The 21114-nt window shown below is 45.6% G+C and overlaps 2 protein-coding genes and 1 long non-coding RNA gene across 15 annotated transcripts in view; 2 read left to right on the forward strand and 1 right to left on the reverse strand.

The window, feature by feature from the left end:
• Positions 1–21114, reverse strand: part of LOC123772554 (homeobox protein, cut) — a 589385-nt gene that overhangs the window by 294722 nt on the left and 273549 nt on the right. For all 13 annotated transcript variants that reach the window (XM_069325906.1, XM_069325910.1, XM_069325908.1 and 10 more), the window contains one exon: positions 11009–11323. In XM_069325906.1, the coding sequence (XP_069182007.1) occupies positions 11009–11323 (315 nt within the window). The remainder of the gene's footprint in view (positions 1–11008; positions 11324–21114) is intronic.
• Positions 1–21114, forward strand: part of LOC138365532 (uncharacterized) — a 565144-nt gene that overhangs the window by 86233 nt on the left and 457797 nt on the right. The gene's annotated exons all lie outside the window — the stretch shown is intronic.
• LOC138365556 (sodium/potassium/calcium exchanger 1-like) lies at positions 2900–6334 on the forward strand. Its single transcript, XM_069326029.1, has 2 exons — positions 2900–2904; positions 5686–6334. Exons 1-2 carry the CDS (start codon positions 2900–2902, stop codon positions 6332–6334), a joined length of 654 nt encoding a protein of 217 aa, XP_069182130.1.

The following is a 21114-nucleotide window of genomic DNA, read 5'->3' on the forward strand; positions in this document are numbered from 1 at the left end:
TCTCTCTCTCTCTCTCTCTTTCTCCCCCTCTCCCCCTCTCCCCCTCTCCCCCTCTCCCTCTCCCTCTCCCTCCCTCCCCCAGTCTTAGCACAAAGTAAATAAAAGCAATTGACGCTGAGTTAACGAAGGGAGTATCGGAGGAGAGTCACCGATGGGAATTATCGAAGGAAATTTTATTAGGACATTAACGAAGAGAGCAAACGAAGAGAATTGCCGGGGGTTATAAAACCAACCAAGATATAAAAACCTACATATAAAAACATATATAAGAACATAAACAACGAACAATATAGAAAATGCCGTAAAAATAGAAAAACAAAACATAATGCAATAAATGCAACAAAATAAAATATAATGCAATAAATGTTGTGTACAGGATAACTGTAGAGAAACGGAAAAACCACACGAGACCAGGCAAATAAATTTCACAGAAAATTTACGAAATACGATAAGCAAATGTATTTTTTTTTCTGGTTTAGGAGGATCATTTGAAAATAATATGTCGTGGTCAATAGCCCTACGAAGAGACGTGAACGAGTGCCAGGGTGGGTAGGGAATAGGGGGAAGAAGAAGAAGCAGAATAGGTGTGGAGACAGACAGACACACACAGAGGGGGGTGGGGAGAATAGGGGGAAGGGAAAAGAGCAATGTCCAGCAGCCACCATTAACAGGGAGGCGGGATCGCCCCTATTACCCAAACTCAAACATTGAAACATTAGGGTAAGCGCCGTGGGGAGTAGGGAGGGCGAGGGGGTCCAGGCTACTGAGGGAGCTCATTAACTTGACTTGAGGGAGAGTGTGAGGGGTCACTCTCCCTTCCTCCACCTACTCTGTGCTTCCTCCACCCACTCTTTGCTTCCTCCACCCACTCCACACTTCCTCCACGCACTCCACACTTCCCCCACGCACACCACACTTTCTCCACGCACTCCACACTTCCCCCACGCACACCACACTTCCTCCACGCACTCCACACTTCCTCCACGCACTCCACACTTCCTCCACGCACTCCACACTTCCTCCACGCACCCCGGATCACAAGAGTAGTAAAACACCCGTGTTATGAGTCTATCTACTTTCGCGTTGCCGTTCATTCAACATTTTCTCCCTCGCTGGTGGCTCCGGTGTCGTGTTTGCCCTACTGCAAATATTTGGTTATAATATTTTTGGCTGTACAATTGCTGAGTGCGTCCGAGTCCTCTCGAGTTTTGCGTGCACTCTCAATGGAAGCGAGATGCAGCAACAGCGTATTTAATCGATACAAAGAAACGAGCTATATATATATATATGACCGACAATTGTCTTAAGTATTTCATAACAGACATCCTTTCAGTCAACGCCGAATTTCCTTCGCTGTCAGGAGATTGTAGAAATAGAAGGAGTAGGAGGAGGAATAATTCGGCGAAGGAGGAAAAGAAGAAGGTGAAGGAGGAGGAGGAGGAGAAGGAAGAGGTGATACAGGAAACACACACGTCCTCACAGAGTCAACACTGGAGACCTTGATACAAGGCCTGTGTTCCAATACTCCACCCCCTCCCCCCCCCCCCCCCCACCCCTGGCCAGCTGACACCGCCCTGGCCATTTAGGAGACTTAATTTTCAGGGGTTGACGAAGGGAGATCGGAAACAATTATTGGCTAATGGCGAGCCAGGAGACGATGGTGTGTTTATATGTTGCTATTATAGAAACACAGTTAATAAGGCTATTTTTCATGTTCTGATGAAGACTTAAAATCTTCAACTGTTCCTGTTCTTGACTTTTGCTTTCACAAATTGGTGAAAGCAATAGGGAAAATAGGTGTCGAAATTTATAGGGGGAATTAAGACTGCACAAGACCCGTTTTCCATGGGCATCGCAGGGACATATTTTTGTTGGTGTTTAAACGATCTCTCTCTCTCTCTCTCTCTGACCCGACTAATTACAGCTCACTAAATTGTTCATCGATGGAGCCATTTTTGGTAACATTGTTGGTTTGTATTTCTTAGTGGATTGTTATATATCGCGTTGTGTCTGGCCATGTTGTTGTCTCTGGCCATGTTGTCTCTGGCCATGTTGTCTCTGGCCATGTTGTTGTCTCTGGCCATGTTGTCTCTGGCCATGTTGTTGTCTCTGGCCATGTTGTTGTCTCTGGCCATGTTGTCTCTGGCCATGTTGTTGTCTCTGGCCATGTTGTTGTCTCTGGCCATGTTGTCTCTGGCCATGTTGTCTCTGGCCATGTTGTTGTCTCTGGCCATGTTGTCTCTGGCCATGTTGTCTCTGGCCATGTTGTTGTCTCTGGCCATGTTGTTGTCTCTGGCCATGTTGTCTCTGGCCATGTTGTCTCTGGCCATGTTGTCTCTGGCCATGTTGTTGTCTCTGGCCATGTTGTCTCTGGCCATGTTGTCTCTGGCCATGTTGTTGTCTCTGGCCATGTTGTCTCTGGCCATGTTGTCTCTGGCCATGTTGTCTCTGGCCATGTTGTTGTGTCTGGCCATGTTGTCTTTGGCCATGTTGTCTCTGGCCATGTCGTTGTGTCTGGCCATGTTGTTGTGTCTGGCCATGTTGTCTTTGGCCATGTTGTCTCTGGCCATGTCGTTGTCTCTGGCCATGTTGTTGTCTCTGGCCATGTCGTTGTCTCTGGCCATGTTGTTGTCTCTGGCCATGTTGTTGTCTCTGGCCATGTTGTCTCTGGCCATGTCGTTGTCTTTTGTTATCTCATTGTTCTTAATTTTCCACTGTTGCCTATCGTTGGTTATCTCGTTTTCTTTCGTTAGTTTATTCTGAATTTACTGTTTTCTATTCAGCATGTTTTTTATTATATCAATTAAGTTAATGGGGAGACAAATTTAATATGCAAGTTGGATAAGTTTATGCGGTTGTTAAGAGAAGCTCTTAACAAGGGCTGACACAAGTTGTGGTAATGGAGTAAAGCCGGAGATAAACGGGTCCATCCACTCACTGCCTGACTCCACCACGACCTCCCTTCACTTCATCCATCCCTCCTTCACTCTACCTCCCTCCTCCCACATCTCTTACCCTTCCCTCCACACCTAAATCTCCACCCACTCCTTTATTTCCCTCATTTCTTTGCTTCGTTCCATTTACTCCTCCCGCTACTCTTTCTCCTCTCCCTCCTCCTCCTCTCCCACCTTTCTTTGCCGTCCTTACATCATCCCTCCCCCCCCTTCCTACTATCCTCCTCGCTCCCTCTCACCCCCATAACCCATCCCCTATCCTCCTCCAGCACTCGTGTCAGGCCAAAGTAGGCGGGGCCGATCAGCAGTTAATTTGTAGAGGGGAAAATCCGGCAGTTTAAGATGGCCTGTTTCCCGAACCGCTCTAAATTAGGGGGTCAAGGCAAAATGGCCTTATATCGTGGATCACGTAGGGCGAAGGTCCTCTGTATCGGCGCACTGATGGCTTCTAGTTTAAATTAGCTCTTGTTAGTAATTCGTGTCGTTTTGGTTGTTTGCGGCGGATGCGTGATCCTGGTGTTTTGTTTACATGCTTCGGGGAAAGGGAAGAATGGGGTGGGGGGGGGGGGAGGGGTCCATGATTCTTTTAACAGTGGCTAGAAAGATTCTTTCAATAAAGCATAAGAATTATGTTCATGAAGATGACATGTATAATTTACATATAGGTGAAATTCAGTTCTAATTATTTGGTGTAAAGGGGAAGAGCTCGCGGAGGATGTAACAGCCAAGAACCCACACTTTACCTTACCTTTCGATTTTAAAACTCACCCAGCGAAAGCATGCTAATAAGAGCCCACTGAAACCCTTCATAGAAGGAACTAAGAGAAAGCACTCACAGAAAGAGCCCGGAGATAAACAGACCAATCAAACACCTCAAGATAGCATCATTCGAAAGCATTTCAGAAAGCATAGCCAGACAGGATAGCCTCTGGAATGCCAAAAGATTCACCCCCACCCCCCATCCACTCCCCCTCTACCCGCACTCACACAAAGGAAAAGTATGAAACTAGATTCCCGCTTGATTCTCCAACAACACCGAGCAGAATAAAAATCGAAGCACGCACAAGGAAGTTGTAGAGTGACCACCAGGTTGTTCTCTGGCACGTGCGCGGTCACTGTTGTGTCTACAACAACCACCACCACGCTCACAACATTTGCCCTATCAACTGTTACTACTATCATTACATTTGGATAATTACTTACCAACATCACAACCATGAGGGAGACATGATCACTACCTACAAAATCCTCAGGGGAATTGACAGGGTACACAAGGATAAACTATTCAACACTGATGGTACGCGAACAAGGGGACACAGGTGGAAACTGACTACCCAAATGAGCCACAGGGTCGTTAGAAAGAACTTTTTCAGTGTCAGAGTAGTTCACAGGTGGAATGCACTAGGCAGTGATGTGGTGGAGGCTGACTCCATACACAGTTTTAAATGTTGATATGATAGAGCCCAGTAGGCTCAGGAATCTGTACACCAGTTGATTGACGGTTGAGAAGCGGGACCAAAGAGCCAAAGCTCAACCCCCGCAAGCACAAATAGGTGAGTACACACACACACACACACACATACATATATATATATATATATATATATATATATATATATATATATATATATATATATATATATATATATATATATATATATATATATATATATATACACACACACACACATACAACATACATATACACACACACCAGCGTGACAGGACTGGTGTGCAGTTAGTCAGTTATATATCGCAACAGACAAGAAGCAGATTCTCTAAATTTTCGTCTGGTCTCTCTGTCCTGAGTTCCAGTGACCGAGGCTGCCTGGACCGGGTCAGTCCCCGAAATGAACCGTGAAGCGGGACCATTTTCTGGACCGGGTTGATGGGCGCTGGAGCGACTCTGCCGGCGAGAGGAGGGCAGAGGAAATATACTGTATCGACAATTTCAGTTTAAAAGCTGGCGTTTTGGCAAGCTAATGTATATGTCACTTTTGTGGAAGGAGGAGTCTGCTGGAGGCTTTGATGTTTATGGAGAGTTGCATCGCTGGGCCACCGGACGAGCGGTTATCGTTTCAACAGCATCCCTTGCCTCCTGCTCGTTATCGAGGATGTTTAGGATACGCCAGCACCCCTCACACTGATGGTTGCAGGAGTGGTTGGGTGAAGGGAGGGTTATGGGAGGTAACGGAATGGGAGAATTAATAACGAGAGAAAGAAAGCAACGATAAACCGGATTAAATAACGATAAGGGGTAAAGGCAGCTGAGTTCAACGAAGTAGGGAAGAACACGCCACTGAGAATAACGAAATAAGGAAGGACATATGCCACTGTTTATAACGAAGTAAGGAAGAACATGTCATAGAGACTAACGTACTAGGAAGAACATGCCAACGAGTATAACGAATTAGGAAAGAACACGCCAATGAGAATAACGAACTAAGAAAGAACACGCCACTGAACAAAGCCCCATAAGGCTCTGACCAATAAATTATCCCTTAAAGTTCCCGAACAACTCCACATGGAAACAACAAGAAAACGAGAAAAGGTTCGAGATGCGTGAAGATAGTGTTATGCGTATCTTGCGGCAGGGGGGAGGGGGGTGGGGGGGGGGGAGTCACCCTCAAGTACCCTTAATGGAGCGTAGCCGATGGTTCTTCCTTACTTCCGATGGTTACTTTTTGGTTGTTGTTGTGGTCTGAGAGCGGCGGAGGGCCTCAAGTTGAAGGAGGGAGGAAGACGAAGAGGAAGAGACGGAGGCAGACGAAGAGGAAGAGACGGAAGCAGACGAAGAGGAAGAGACGGAAGCAGACGAAGAGGAAGAGACAGAAGCAGACGAAGAGGAAGAGACAGAAGCAGACGAAGAGGAAGAGACGGAAGCAGACGAAGAGGAAGAGATGGAGACAGACGAAGAGGAAGAGATGGAGGCAGACGAAGAGGAAGAGACAGAAGCAGACGAAGAGGAAGAGACGGAAGCAGACGAAGAGGAAGAGACGGAAGCAGACGAAGAGGAAGAGACAGAAGCAGACGAAGAGGAAGAGACGGAAGCAGACGAAGAGGAAGAGATGGAGACAGACGAAGAGGAAGAGATGGAGGCAGACGAAGAGGAAGAGACAGAAGCAGACGAAGAGGAAGAGACGGAAGCAGACGAAGAGGAAGAGACGGAAGCAGACGAAGAGGAAGAGACAGAAGCAGACGAAGAGGAAGAGACGGAAGCAGACGAAGAGGAAGAGATGGAGACAGACGAAGAGGAAGAGATGGAGGCAGACGAAGAGGAAGAGACGGAAGCAGACGAAGAGGAAGAGATGGAGGCAGACGAAGAGGAAGAGATGGAGGCAGACGAAGAGGAAGAGCAGACGAAGAGGAAGAGGAGGTAGACGAAGACGAAGAGGAAAAGAAAAAGAGTAAGGAAACAATGGGAGATTGTAGGAAATGAGAAGGAGAGAGAGGAAAGATGGGGAGGTCACGAAGGAGAGAAGGGAGAAGTGTAAGAGGATGGCAGGTGATGGCAGGAGGCAAGTGGCAGGAGAGAGAGAGAGAGAGAGAGAGAGAGAGAGAAAGAGAGAGAGACCATGACTGACCCAAATCCAGGGTGAAAACTCCTAAAAGACAGAATATTGAATAAGACAATGAAACAAGGAGAATTAGAGCAGTAACAAGGAAGATGCACCGAGACAGAGCTGAGACAGATGATAGGCTCAGGGATCCAAGTCCCGAAATAAGGGAAGAGACGCCGGGTCGCGATGCCCAGACGGTAGCAAGCCAGATAGGTTGTAATAAGTGAGAATGTAGTACTGATGGATCAGGCTGTTCCAGCAGGGAGAGGACAGAGACCGGGGATAAATTACCTACTCACCAGCTTATCAGGCAAGCCCAGGAGCTGGAGCACACTCCCACTCAAGCACATACAGATGAGTACACACACTCACACATAAGTAACGATATTTGATACACTAATACACATACACACCACAGGGAAATGTGGTACACTGCTCACATACACTATCCATGAACACTGCCCTTGGCTAATGCGGCGCGCTGACTCTCACCCTTATCAATTTCTTATATATATTTACACACACGATAATATGAAAAGTCGTAATATCCAACCCAACGTGATCATCTCCTGCAGGGCCAGGGAAGTGGACCCTCGCGATGGATTCGGTCAACAGAAATAGATTCGTTGATCACGTAAGTCGCTCAAATATGCAGAAAAGCCAAACATCTCCAGGTCAGTGGAAAGGACTGGAGTCGATGCTGGAACGTCACCGAGGACTCCAGTTGGTCGAGGCTCGTCGCCAAACCTTCGCCTTTATTGCGATAACACAAAGTGGGGAAGCGTGTTCCAGAACGCGACTGATGCTGGAAGAAAATCCTTTCCCTTGAGCGATGGATGTCCGCGAGGAAGGAATGGAGAGGGAGGCGGAGGGAAGGTAAAATAAAACTGTAAAATAAGGGGTAGTGGAGGTGGATAAATATAGGGAGATAAAAAAAATTAATTTAATGCTCGGTCGCTAATGGCAGGACATGATGCATCTACTGTGTGTGTGTGTGTGTGTGTGTGTGTGTGTGTGTGTGTGTGTGTGTGTGTGTGTGTGTGTGTGTGTGCGCGCGCGTTTACATGCTTTTGGGACTACCCATATCCCAGCACCCCGGGGAGCACCCGCTCCCCAGCACCCCGGGGGAGAGCCACAATAACAGCAAGAGGATCGTTGCGGACTGACTTCCGATCACCCACGAGTCGCCGTAGTCACCAAGACTGCCGCTCTCCGCTCCCAGGTCGTTCATCTTCACTGCTCCAGGTCGTTCATCTTCACCGCTCCAGGTTGTTCATCTTCACTGCTCCAGGTCGTTCATCTTCACCGCTCCAGGTTGTTCATCTTCACCGCTCCAGGTCGTTCATCTTCACCGCTCCATGTCGTTCATTTTCACCGCTCCAAGTCGTTCATCTTCACCGCTCCAGGTCGTTCATTTTCACCGCTCCAAGTCGTTCATCTTCACCGCTCCAGATCGTTCATCTTCACCGCTCCAAGTCGTTCATCTTCACCGCTCTAGGTCGTTCATCTTCACCGCTCCAAGTCGCTCATCTTCACCGCTCCAAGTCGTTCATCTTCACCGCTCCAAGTCGTTCATCTTCACCGCTCTAGGTCGTTCATCATCACCGCTCCTAGTCGTTCATTTTCACCGCTCCAAGTCGTTCATCTTCACCGCTCCAGGTCGTTCATCTTCACCGCTCCAAGTCGTTCATCTTCACCGCTCCAAGTCGTTCATCTTCACCGCTCCAAGTCGCTCATATTCACCGTTCTATTTCTTACACTTTCATCAACTACATATTTCACAGTATTGTTTAAGAGACATTAACATGCGTCTAAGAGACCTTATCATGTGTTTAGAAGACCTTAACATACGTTTAAAATCTATTAACGTTCGTTTAAACGAACTTAAAATCTATTAACACGAGTTTGAAAGATCTTAATATGTGTTTAAGACACTTCAACATTGTGTTTAAGATAACTAAAAAATGCGTTTAAGATATTTTTTTATCATACAAATTTATTAGTTGTAAACAAGGCACATAAATTTGTTGAATATTAGAATAATAGTATAATTACTATTGGTTGTAATAATCTCTCTCTCTCTCTCTCTCTCTCTCTCTCTCTCTCTCTCTCTCTCTCTCTCTCTCTCTCTCTCTCTCTCTCTCTCTCTCTCTCTCTCTCTCTCTCTCTTCTCTGCTCTGCATCTCTCTCTCTCTCTCCTTATCAGTATTCTGCCTCAACTGTCTATTTATATGAAGCAGAACCACATTGATGCCCGTGTCGCTTCCTTCACGTCAATTATTCAACCTGTTCATAATGCAAGAGTGTTGCAAAGATGGGGTTACGACCCTACCTCGTCACTATCGTCAAGAGGTCGCTTTGGGACACGTGTTGGTACTACTGTTGTTTATATCTTCCTCTCCTTCTTACTTTAAAGTTTAATTATTCTTTGTGTATACTTTTATCGTGCTCAATACCTTTAATTGTAAAGATTTGATATCTTTAATTCCCATATAACTAATGTGAAAACATAAAAATTGAAAATAATATATATATATATATATATATATATATATATATATATATATATATATATATATATATATTTGTTTTTATAAAACTTCACATAGTCTCTGGGATTAACTAATGCTATTATTGTGTCCATTTTTTTACTGTTTTCTTTATTTATTTTTACTTGATCTCTGTTTTCTTTTTCTCCTCCAACCGTGTTTCTATCAAATTAGTGTTCCATAATTCCTTGTTAAATCGTAAATAAGGCTTTAATTCTCCGAGCGAGTGATTAAGAACGAACTTTTACCGTAGGCCTCAACGTCTAATACACGCAGTAAGGGTCTACTGCAGATAGTTTGATCTGGTGTTGGACTTATAAGGCCTATTAACCTCTGGAATGTCATTAAGGCAACCACAATTGCATGCTGACCAATCAGCGAGTATATCTTAGACCTTAACAAAGGTCAGGACTAAGGCAAGATCTCACTGTATTTACACCGCAAAGCTGAACGCACCGCGGTGAATTTATTCCCTGAGGGGGTAGTAATGGGGAACTTACATAGTGTTGGACAGGGGGAGATTTAGACAAGGGGAGACTTGAACAGGGGCGACGCAGACAGGGAAGGCTACGAGAGGAATCACTGGTGATGGATAATACTCTCAACACTCGGATACATCATGTCTGCTTCACACAAAGTGATCAACGTCACGTTATTTTTCTTTGGAAGTGAGTCAAGAGCGTGGGTACGTGGATGAATGTCATGAGCGAGGCGCTGACTCACAATCCTACCCATAAATACTCATTACGTGCTCTGTACGAGGTATTGAACAACGCACCTAAGCTTCTTTATATTATCCTCTCTAAATAGTTCTTTGTGATACGCGTTGGTGCAGCTTGACGAAGAGTGTTGTTATAAATCATATATGCTTGATATAATTATTATTCCGTAGACACTATTTTCATTTTTTTGTCTTGCAAAGGTAACAATTGCTGCATCTTGCATTAATGGGAGGTATTTGTACTTTAGTTCACAGTTATCATTAATAATTATCTAAAATGCATATATATATATATATATATATATATATATATATATATATATATATATATATATATATATATATATATATATATATATATATATATATATATAATATGGCCAGGTTTCTGAATCGCTCTCTCTTTCTCTCTCACATACTCTCTTCCTGTTCTCTCTCCCTCTCTCCTTCCTGGTCTCTCTCTCTCCCTCCCTCCTTTACTTTTTTTTTACCTCTTGCTCTCCCTCCTTCCCTCTTCTCGTCTCATTCTGTCTTTGTTATTTTCCTTCCATTCTCTGCTCCACCATTGTAATATTACAACATTGTAACAACGTTGTCTTGATGTGTGTGATGAATATTTTTTTTTATTAATGAATAGTTGAAAAATCTCGTGGCAAAACTCTATGGAAAACCAAACCCTCATTTAACTTTATAGGAATCGTTGGCTGCCGCAATAGGAGCCAATCCTACATAAGGAGGAGCATGGGGTTGACCCCAATCTACCTATGACACTCCACATACAAACAAAAATGACCATGAAAAGTTGCGTGAGGATAACGGAAAACGTCTGGCCTTTAGCCACGAACAGACAAGACCTTTCTTAGTGAGAGTTCCACATCTTGGTTGTATTCTCAAGAATATCTCAAGAATATACTGTATATCTCACATAGGTTGTATATATAGGAGGAAATTTTCCTTTCACTAAATTTCTGACGCCTACACATACGTTGGCGTCTGCTTACATGATGCTGCTCACACTATGTGTGATAATGTGTGCTTCTTGCATTAGATTTGGAGTTTAATGTGTGTGTGTGAGTAGACTTTGTGTGTTTGTGTTTTGTGTCTAAGACTAAGGGTATGTGTCTGTGTGTTGCTGAAGTTCAACCCCTTTGTTCTAAATTAAAGCCTTCGTGCAGTAAGCTAGAACTTCCATGAACTAGGCTAAAGAAACTCCCAAGGACGTACCTCTTTTTCTTTTGATTGTATCATATCCTCAATTGGCGTATTTCTGCCAGTTCTGTCTGGTCTATCAGAGACCTCTGAGGAGTCGACCAGGTCGTTGCCGGCCTCTGTGGTGGTGGTGGTGGTAGTGGTGGTGGTGGAGCAGGTGGTGGAGGTGGCGGTGCCGTTGTTGATGTTGTTGTGGTTGGAGTTGGTACTGTTGATGTTGTTGTTGTTATTATTGTTGTTGTTGTTGCTCTCCTTGAAGCCCTTCTGGCACTTGACCGTCTCGAGCTGTTCCTTGAGGGTGTGGACTTCGTTCTCCGCCAGCGTCGCTCTCTGTGTGCACGGAAGACGGCCTAGTTAGTAGTTAGTACATTTAAAACACGTGAAATGGTTTATGTATCTATGAGTGTGTGTGTGTGTGTGTATATGTGTTTGAATGTACATGCTTATATATATGTGTGTATGTAGTAATGTAACTGCAACATATTTTAAATTTGTTCGTCTGTATTTGTGTGATGTAATTTTTAAACTCATTACTTGCAGAGATATGTATACAATTTCAGTAGCTGTATCACACTAAAATATGTTTCTAATATCTTAGTATACAGTGTACTGTAGCAGTATCCACGCCTCCCCAGCCTCAACTCCACTCCCCGGACTCACAAGAAATTAGTTATACCTCATTCTGGCATGAAACCCGAAGTGACACTATTAAGTCAGTGAAGGTCTTGGATTAGAGTTGATCCATAGGGTCAAGATATTGTTTACAGCTTACCCATCCTTGTTGACAGGTTGCGTGCCGAACACAATCATAGCAAGCCAGCTATTCGCTGTTGAGCATCTCCATCGAATATGTGATTGTAAAGCTTTGCCAGGAAGCTATATAAAAGCTCCCTGGATTTATAAAAGCTTTTCCAGGGTTCCTCTTCCAGGAAAGATTCCCAAAGTGGTTCGTTTAATACAAGAACCGCTCGAGGTATTTATCTCTCAATATGAGACAATAACACAAAGTCTGTCTCTTAATTCGGGTCAGTGGTTGAAGGTTTCTATCTCTTAATGTCCTCAAGAGATATAAGAACATATAACAACTTTTCCATTTTGTGTTAGGCGTGTGTGTGTGTCTCGAGCGCCCAGACCCCTCTTGTCGTCTCCCCCAACTGTCAGCCGTCTTGTAGAGCCGCTGTTATTTGGGTCCTGTCACTCACCCTTACAAAGGACCGTCGGGTAATCTAAGAAATGATGAACACTTTCAAGAGCTTGGAAAAATTGCCAATTTCTTATAACTCTGTTTAAGGGGGGGGATGCAGATCGCCAGTAACGAAATCGTCCATGCACCCGTTACCAAATACACTCTGTAAATCACCATAAAGCTTAGTTTATCATACGTTTTCGGATGAGGGAGAGGGCAGGAAGTATCAATAAGTACAGTATGTAGAGACGTGTGATTATCTGTTTGAGGAGCAGCAGTGTGGACGGGAATCCCTGTTATGACGGTGGACAGCTGTGCCAGCTTCTGAACCGCGTCAAAATACCTCGGGAATCCCGAGCCTAAGACGGGATGTCAGCAGATTACACAACGGCCACCACATCGTATTGAAAATATTAATTATCCCTTCTTCTTTTTTTCACATTGGAACTTGACAATGACATTTACATCTGTCTGGTATGTATAGCGCGTTCCTGTTATGGTGCACGTCTAATTAACATTTACACAATACCAAGAACTGTCAATCTGGGAAAATAAATTAAACATTTAGCAGTGTTCTTCAACACTCGTGGATGCTTCATATTATCTGCTCATCTATAACATCCTTTGTGGTGTCTAACGCCTTGACCCGTTATTACTGCTGCTCTTAGCACACGTTCAATACAAGGGAAGACTGGATTCACCGCTGGATTATCGTAACCTACGATCTTCCCCCTTAGGGATCATTAAGGGGATAGTTTAAGGTGGATTGGTCGCATCACTAAAGTATTTTTGTTTTTGGGGAAGGTGGAGAGGGTCAGGCCTCTCCTGTTCAATGACCCGCACGGGACCGCGTAACTGAATCTGCCAATAGTTTGACCTCTTAGCATTGATCAACAGGTGGAATTTGGCGTAAGGATGGGACACAAGGCGGCACTTATAATGGTAATAGTTGTAAATCAAGAGGAACTGATGGTTATCTGCTTCTCTGGTTATCCTGGTCACTATTGCACTTGGGTTCCCATTTTTTCTCCTGGAGCAGATCAGTTCCCATTTTCTGTCATCCATTCGTCGAAGCGAGGGAATACCCAAAGGCGATCAGAGGCCTGCAACTTTTGGGAGACTGGAGACTGTATGTTTCTTTCTTGCTTGTTAAAACAACACGAATTGACAAGCCTGCTTTCTCGCCACCTCCTTAATGTATTATCTGATGGCCATTGTAACTTCACGGCGTCTGGCTCTCCGAAAGTGTCGCCATTTCTTTGCTTGAACTTTGTACGAGGCCAAGATGCTGCTTGCCAAGAATGAGACAAAAAAAATTAATGTTGCATATATCACAGTTGGGTCATTTTAGTTCTTGCTCCTTTGAATTTGGGAGGTTAATAGCCTCGCATTTTATCCCTGTCAGACGGTCTCTCTCTCTCAAACTGACTCGTTCCCTGTCTGTCTCTCCATGTTTCTCTCTCCCCTCGTCCCTCCCTCCTAACATCCTCCCCCTCTCCCAAACCCCACACCTCCCGTCCCCCTCTAAGGCTCGCACCTGAGCTCTTCATCACTGCGGAGACGTGACAAGGTTCCAGCCTGGGTTATGGTTCTCACCCCGACATGAGTGACAGGAACAGCCAGCATCCAACAGGTTGCTAAGGTGGGAGCGGGTGGATGGGAAAGGGAGAAGGAAGGGTGATCTCGAGGGAGAGAGGACGGGTGTTACCAACTGAAAAACAGCATGAAAATCTATAAAAACTGCGTGGAGCGGGAGTAGAATAAAAAGTGGTTCCCTCGAGACAGGAGTTAGAGAGTTAAGTAACAGCTGATGGGGATGGGGGGGGGGGGGGATGAAGGTGATTGATAAATAAGGAAGTACAAAATCATGAGATTAAGCTTAAAAATATATTTCAAGTTGAAGCTGAAAAGGAGGTGGATGAGAGGAAAATGTAATCAAATAAATAAAAGAGATGAGAGGGACATGTTAAACCGTTAGAATTACATTACAAGACGATGAAGAAGTAGAGGAAGTGAGGGGAGGAGGATGCTCTTCTTTCAAATTACGTCTGAATTTGGCCGTTTGTCCGTATGGCCGAAAATGGATGCAATTTGAAAAGAAAAAATAATTGAAAATAAATTTTAGATTTTTTTTTCAAAACAGCAAGTTAAGGGTCCTCTGGTAGGTTAAGAGAGCAGGAAGTTCTCCTTAGGTTGCAAAACATCGTGAAAACCGTTAATTGAAAGTTTCCTCTCGTAACCTAACGGAGTAAGCCAGAGGACTCAACACAGAAAACGGGACAGTACATCACTTTCGTGAGCCGATTTCGTTTCAAATTATGTCCATTTTTGGCCATAGCGCGCATACGAGCGAATAGCGACGTTATTTTAAGAGGGCGGGTTGGAGAATGCTCACCTCTGGACGTGAGGCTTTACTGTATCCATGAAATGTGGAATTCAATCAAAGACTCTTGACTTGACAACCTCTTGACTGTTCCTACCAACCACCCACCATGGGCTGACCCACCCTGGGCAGACCCACCTTAGGTTGACCCACCTTGGGCTGACCCACGTTGGGAGTGGAAAATTCCAGCACACAAAGATATAGCCAGGTATTTCAGAGTTAGGTTAGGCAGAGCTAAGGCACGTACGTGAACCATTCCATTAAGCTGTATTTGTATTTCTAAGTATTTTAATCAATTTGATATCATCACTAAATATGGGAAATCTTCCACAGGTAAGGAGATGGACCTGGATTTAGTCCCCTTCAGGGGGCCTTGGCTCATAGGCTCTCTGGACTTCAGACTACAGGTTAGCCCGTTTTTTTAAATATTTTTCGTGCATGCCAATTTATCATAATAAATGTATTAAGTTTACATTAATTTTTTACCACTCTTGGCTGACCCACCCTGGGTTGATCTACCTTGAGCTCCACCTCAACAACCTTACCACCACAATCATCTTCATCTTGTCTTACTCATTATCTTCCTCCTTCTCCTGCTCCTTCCTTTTTCTTCCCATCTTCCACCTTTCTCCTCTTCCTTCCCTTCCCCTCCTCCTCCAACTTCTCCTTCAGCTTCTGAGTGTAATTATATTCCACTTTCGTCAAATCAATCACTTGTGGGCCAAGAAAACGTTTATGGTAATGCCGTTTAATGGACTTGTCAAGTGTGGTAAACATCAAAGACCTGTTAAGAGGGAGAAAATAAAGAGGAGATCAACAGTAACCTTGAGTGTTTACTGTTGGAACTAAGACAACTGGAGAGTGAGACGCCCTGAAGCAGCCATGGGGAATAGGGATTCATTGAGAGATAGATAGTCATACATGCAAACAAGAAGTCATAAAGATATACAGATAGTCAGATAGTCATAAAGATATAGTCATACAAATATACAAATAGTCATACAAATATACAGTCATACACGTAAACACAGGTAGTCATAGAGATAAATAAGAGACAAAAGAGATAAATAAGAGGTAAAAGAGAGAGAGGTAAATAAGACGGGAACATGTATATATTCAGGGAAGTCAACGCGGAGGATGGAATAATAAGAGCAGTATACTGTCTCTTGTAACTGTTCCTCACGGCGCACTGACAGCTTTACCTGCCACTAGTAACACCCTCTTGCACCACCACGACCCCTCACGGAACACCACGACCCCTTACGGAACACCACGACCCTGACGGAACAGTACCCTCTGGGAGCACACCCACTAACAGAGGGAGAGGTATCAGCTCGAACAGTAACCCCTTGCCGACCTTTCATGTTCCTTAGGGAGAGAGGAACAACACCCATTGTTCCCCCCAGCCGACACCTCCGTCAGCTAGTGGCCCCTACTTACTAGTGGGAGGGAGGTAGGAAGGAGAGATGGCCAGGGGGCGAAGGAGGAAGGGAAGAAGAGGGCTGATAGGTGTAGAGGCAAAAGAGAGATAGAGGTAGGGGGAAGGAGTGGAATGGAATGAAATGGTGTATAAAGAATGAGTGAGAGTGAGGTTTGCAGCGTTACCTATTAAAGCTTTCCTGTCAGTGTGTACGGGGATGTAAGTTCTATCTCTTTATTCCCCCCTCCTGCCAGCCTTGTTCTGCTTGTTGCGTTACAGTTTCACTATCGTTCTGGACGACATCCTAACAATTTATCCAAAATTTGCTTGTCCATTTTAAAGAATGAAGAACAATTTTTATTTATATTACTTCTAAGCTGCATCACTTATGAACCCATCCCTGCCCTTGTGTGGCAGTGCACAGTAAAAAGTTGTTTTCACATATCCATACATTAAAACATTGATTGTAACCATGATATATATGTGCTTCAGCCTACAGTTTAGACCTATTGTCTTATGTATGACCCTCTGTCCTGCGTGACAGTGAATACCAGCATTATCCTCACTTTATTAAGACTATCAAAATCCTCAGATTAGGCAAAATTGTAATTAATTTATTCAATAAAGATGTTAATAAAAATAATAACTATCTTGATCTTCGAATAGTTTGTCGAATGTGGCCTTAAAGTTGCGGATATAGATGATTTCCGCAGCTTCTTTCAGTGCGTTCCACTTGTTGACCAAAAGGACAGTGTACGACTATTTTCTTAACATTTCTTCGACCCATTTGCATCTATAGCTTTTATCTATGTCTTCTTGTTCTACTTTCGTTCAATTTAAATTGCAATCCTTATCCACCTTGTCTATTCTTTCTGTTCTTGGGTTGTGAGATCTAGTTCCCTTCGCTTATTCTCCTAGCTGAACCCTCTTAGCTTTGGCACTATCTTGCAAACTTCTGTTCTTCTCCAGTTTTGGTTTTATGCTTCATAAGATGTGAATTTCATGCCGGAGCTGCATATTCCAGTATTGGTCTAACAAAAGTGCAGATTACCTTGAGTCCTAATTTAGCTGTTAATTGATGTTATGTTTTCTCACTCGCTTGCCCACTCCTGCAGTTTGTCAAGATCTACAGATAACTTTATGCAGTTCTCCTCATTAGCTGTGCACTTTCTGCGAATATTGACATGTAGGAGCTCACTTCCTCCAGCAGGTCATTATCATAAATTGTTAACAGTAGCGGTCTTAGTACCGAGCCTTGTGGGACCCCACTATTTACATTCCTCCAGCTGAGAACCCCTTCCCCTCTCCTACCCCTCATCTTCACTCTCTCCTACCCCTCATCTTCACCCTCTCCTACCCCTCATCTTCACCCTCTCCTACCGCCATCTTCACCCTCTCCTACCCCTCATCTTCACCCTCTCCTACCCCTCATCTTCACCCTCTCCTACCGTCATCTTCACCCTCTCCTACCGTCATCTTCACCCTCTCCTACCCCTCATCTTCACCCTCTCCTACCCCTCATCTTCACCCTCTCCTACCGTCATCTTCACCCTCTCCTACCGTCATCTTCACCCTCTCCTACCCCTCATCTTCACCCTCTCCTACCCCTCATCTTCACCCTCTCCTATACCCTCCTCTTTACCCTGTACCCCCAACTTTTCCCCACAATGTACTATACGTCAAGAGTCGCCAGGATACAAGCACTTTCTTATTGATGAAAGTCATCCATGAAAACTCCGCTGATAGTGTTGTTGCTTGCGTGCGCATGCACACGCGCACAAATCATATGGAACGGTTGATGGAGAGGAGGATGGAAGAGGACGAGGATGGAAGAGTCGTGGCTGGAGGCACAAGCGCGTCACTGGGATGGGAGGAAACACTACTGCCTAAAAGTGGTAGCAAAGTTGAACTGCTTGGAGGGAGACTTGAAGGTATCAATCATAAAGTTTTGCATTATGGTGTGATGAAAAGCTGGGTTCAGACACTACCGCTACTCGAAGACACAATCGAGAGGCGGGACCAAAGAGCCGAAACTCATCCCCCGCAAGTATAACAAGGTGAGTACACACACTCTCACACACACACACACACACACACACACACACACACACACACACACACACACACACACACACACACACACACACACACACAAACTGGTTGAGTCCTTAGAGGACGACCCCTCCCCTGACACGCAGAAGTCGTCAGCTGCAACACCCACTGAGGGGACACCTGTGGACGACCCCTTCAGTGTCCGCGTCGGCTCCCTTGCCTCCTGGTGGCGAGGACCCATGTGGTCACCATCCTGCTCTCTGTGGTACTGATCCGCTCAAAAACAATGATGATGTGGGGAAGGAGGAAAGAGATAGGGTGGAAGTGAGGGAAGAGAGAGGGAGGGAAAGCTATATACTACACTCGGCACACGCACCTGTCTCTTCCCATTCTCACCAGTCACCACGCTATCATGACGCACTCAACGTTGTCCCTCAAGCGCTGTTGAGAGTACGCGCACGCACACACATTGACGCCATCTACCGTCAGGTTCTCGGGATGTATTGTTACAGCCAGGCTTCAGCTGCGTGTAATTAAGTGAGTGTTGCCTTGCATGATGTTCCGCTAGTTTCATATTACAACCCCTGGCTAGCTTTTCAGTTTCCTTCTTACTTAAATCAAGTGAACTCCATAGGCTCATTCTTGTGATAGCAATGTCCAGGCCACTTTAACGTTCCTGACGTGAGGTCCTTAGCAAAGCCACGGCCGCCACTCTCCAGCCAAGGCCACGGGCGCCACTCTCCAGTCAAGGCCACGGCCGCCACTCTCCAGTCAAGGCCACGGCCGCCACTCTCCAGTCAGGGCCACGGGCGCCACTCTCCAGTCAAGGCCACGGCCGCCACTCTCCAGTCAAGGCCACGGGCGCCACTCTCCAGTCAAGGCCACGGCCGCCACTCTCCAGTCAAGGCCACGGCCGCCACTCTCCAGTCAAGGGCCACGGGCGCCACTCTCCAGTCAAGGCCACGGCCGCCACTCTCCAGTCAAGGCCACGGACGCCACTCTCCAGTCAAGGCCACGGACGCCACTCTCCAGTCAAGGCCACGGCCGCCACTCTCCAGTCAAGGCCACGGCCGCCACTCAACAGTCAAGGGCCACGGCTGCCATTCTCCAGTCAGGGCCACGGACGCCACTCTCCAGTCAAGGCCACGGACGCCACTCTCCAGTCAAGGCCACGGCCGCCACTCTCCAGTCAAGGCCACGGCCGCCACTCTCCAGTCAAGGCCACGGACGCCACTCTCCAGTCAAGGCCACGGACGCCACTCTCCAGTCAAGGCCACGGCCGCCACTCTCCAGTCAAGGCCACGGCCGCCACTCTCCAGTCAAGGCCACGGGCGCCACTCTCCAGTCAAGGCCACGGACGCCACTCTCCAGTCAAGGCCACGGCCGCCACTCTCCAGTCAAGGCCACGGGCGCCACTCTCCAGTCAAGGCCACGGCCGCCACTCAACAGTCAAGGGCCACGGCTGCCACTCTCCAGTCAGGGCCACGGGCGCCACTCAACAGTCAGGGCCACGGGCGCCACTCAACAGTCAGGGCCACGGGCGCCACTCAACAGTCAGGAGCCACGGGCGCCACTCAACAGTCAGGGCCACGGGCGCCACTCAACAGACAAGCCAACACTTGGCCGAAAGTCAAGACAGAAGAAGCCTGACACCAAGGCTGTCTTCAGAAAGCCCAAGAACCAAACGCCTTTGGTGGTGAGTGACGGCCGAGCCTTTTGAAGAGCATATGAGAAAGAGAGAGGTAGAGGGGGGAGGAGAGAGAAGTGAGAAGGGGGGAGAGAGAGGGGGGAGAGAGAGGGGGGAAAGAGAGAGAGATGGGAGGCCATTTTAGTATTATTTATTTACTTGAATTCACAGTATTTGCGCGTGTGTGAGCCTTTTTGTTATGCTGTGAGTATGTTGTGTTCGCTAACAGCTATGGAACTATTGTTTACTTATCGGCCCTGAAGAGGGGGGGGGGGGGTTCAGAAAACAAAATATACGAAAGTAACCAGAAAAAAATTGTGAAAAAAATTGGGAAGAAATTCATTACAAAAATAAGTCGTTGTTATCGAAGAATAAACTTTAATGAAATAAAATAACAATATATATGTGTTATCCAAAGATTTTTTTTTATTCCCAACGTTAGCGTGAAATAGTATGCGATACGCATGTCTGACGAAGCATCCCCTCAATTAAGGCAAAATAGGGGAAATTGCTGAACGAACTCGAGGGGGTTGGCTTTTGGGTGAGTTTCATCGTAATTGGTGATAATAGTTGTAATTGTTTGTAATGGTTAATTTTCGACCACTTCTCACAGTAGTTGACACAGAGGCTTGTGAGAATTAGCACCGAACCCATTTTCGGAAATAGGGAGAGGCGGAAATTGGGATTTGTGAAAGAGGTAGAGAAAAACAGGAAAAGTATGCGTGTTGTGAAGAGATCAAGAACCCACAACACGAGCATGACCTGACGACTCAAGAACCACACCACTAACAACCCTCCTCACGGAATTACCCCAACACTTGCTAACGTTTATAGTTTTTATAATCAATCGAAGGTTCATATATAATGAATTGTTCACACACACACAGACACACACACACACACACACACACACACACACACACACACACACACACACACACACACACACACACACACACACACACACACAGGACGAATGAGCCAGAGCTCAACTCCCCTCCTCCCCCCTCAAACACAACTAGGTGAGTGCACTCTTAACCAATGAATCGCAGACATAAGACTTAGTATGCCAACCTTTAAATGGTTCCTCTAACGCTTTTAAGCATGTGAGTTTGTGCCCATTTTGTTCTCAACCTGCAGTCTCTTGTGATAACCACCTTAATCCTGCTGCGCTAATTGTATTTTGTTCTGTCACGATCAAAATCCTTCCCATTAACAGATTTAACCTGCCGCCAATTAATGAACTGGTAATAGGGAATTGGGCACTTGGACCTCCCAAGTCATGAAATCCGAATACGGCACGCATTTGTGACGAGCCGATAGGTTTGATCATGCTGTTTTGGTGCGTGGTACGGGTTAATTTGCTGACTGAACCAGGTGTAGTGACAGTGGT

This window comes from Procambarus clarkii, chromosome 17 (genome assembly GCF_040958095.1).
Source record: "Procambarus clarkii isolate CNS0578487 chromosome 17, FALCON_Pclarkii_2.0, whole genome shotgun sequence".
Lineage (NCBI taxonomy): Eukaryota > Metazoa > Arthropoda > Malacostraca > Decapoda > Cambaridae > Procambarus > Procambarus clarkii.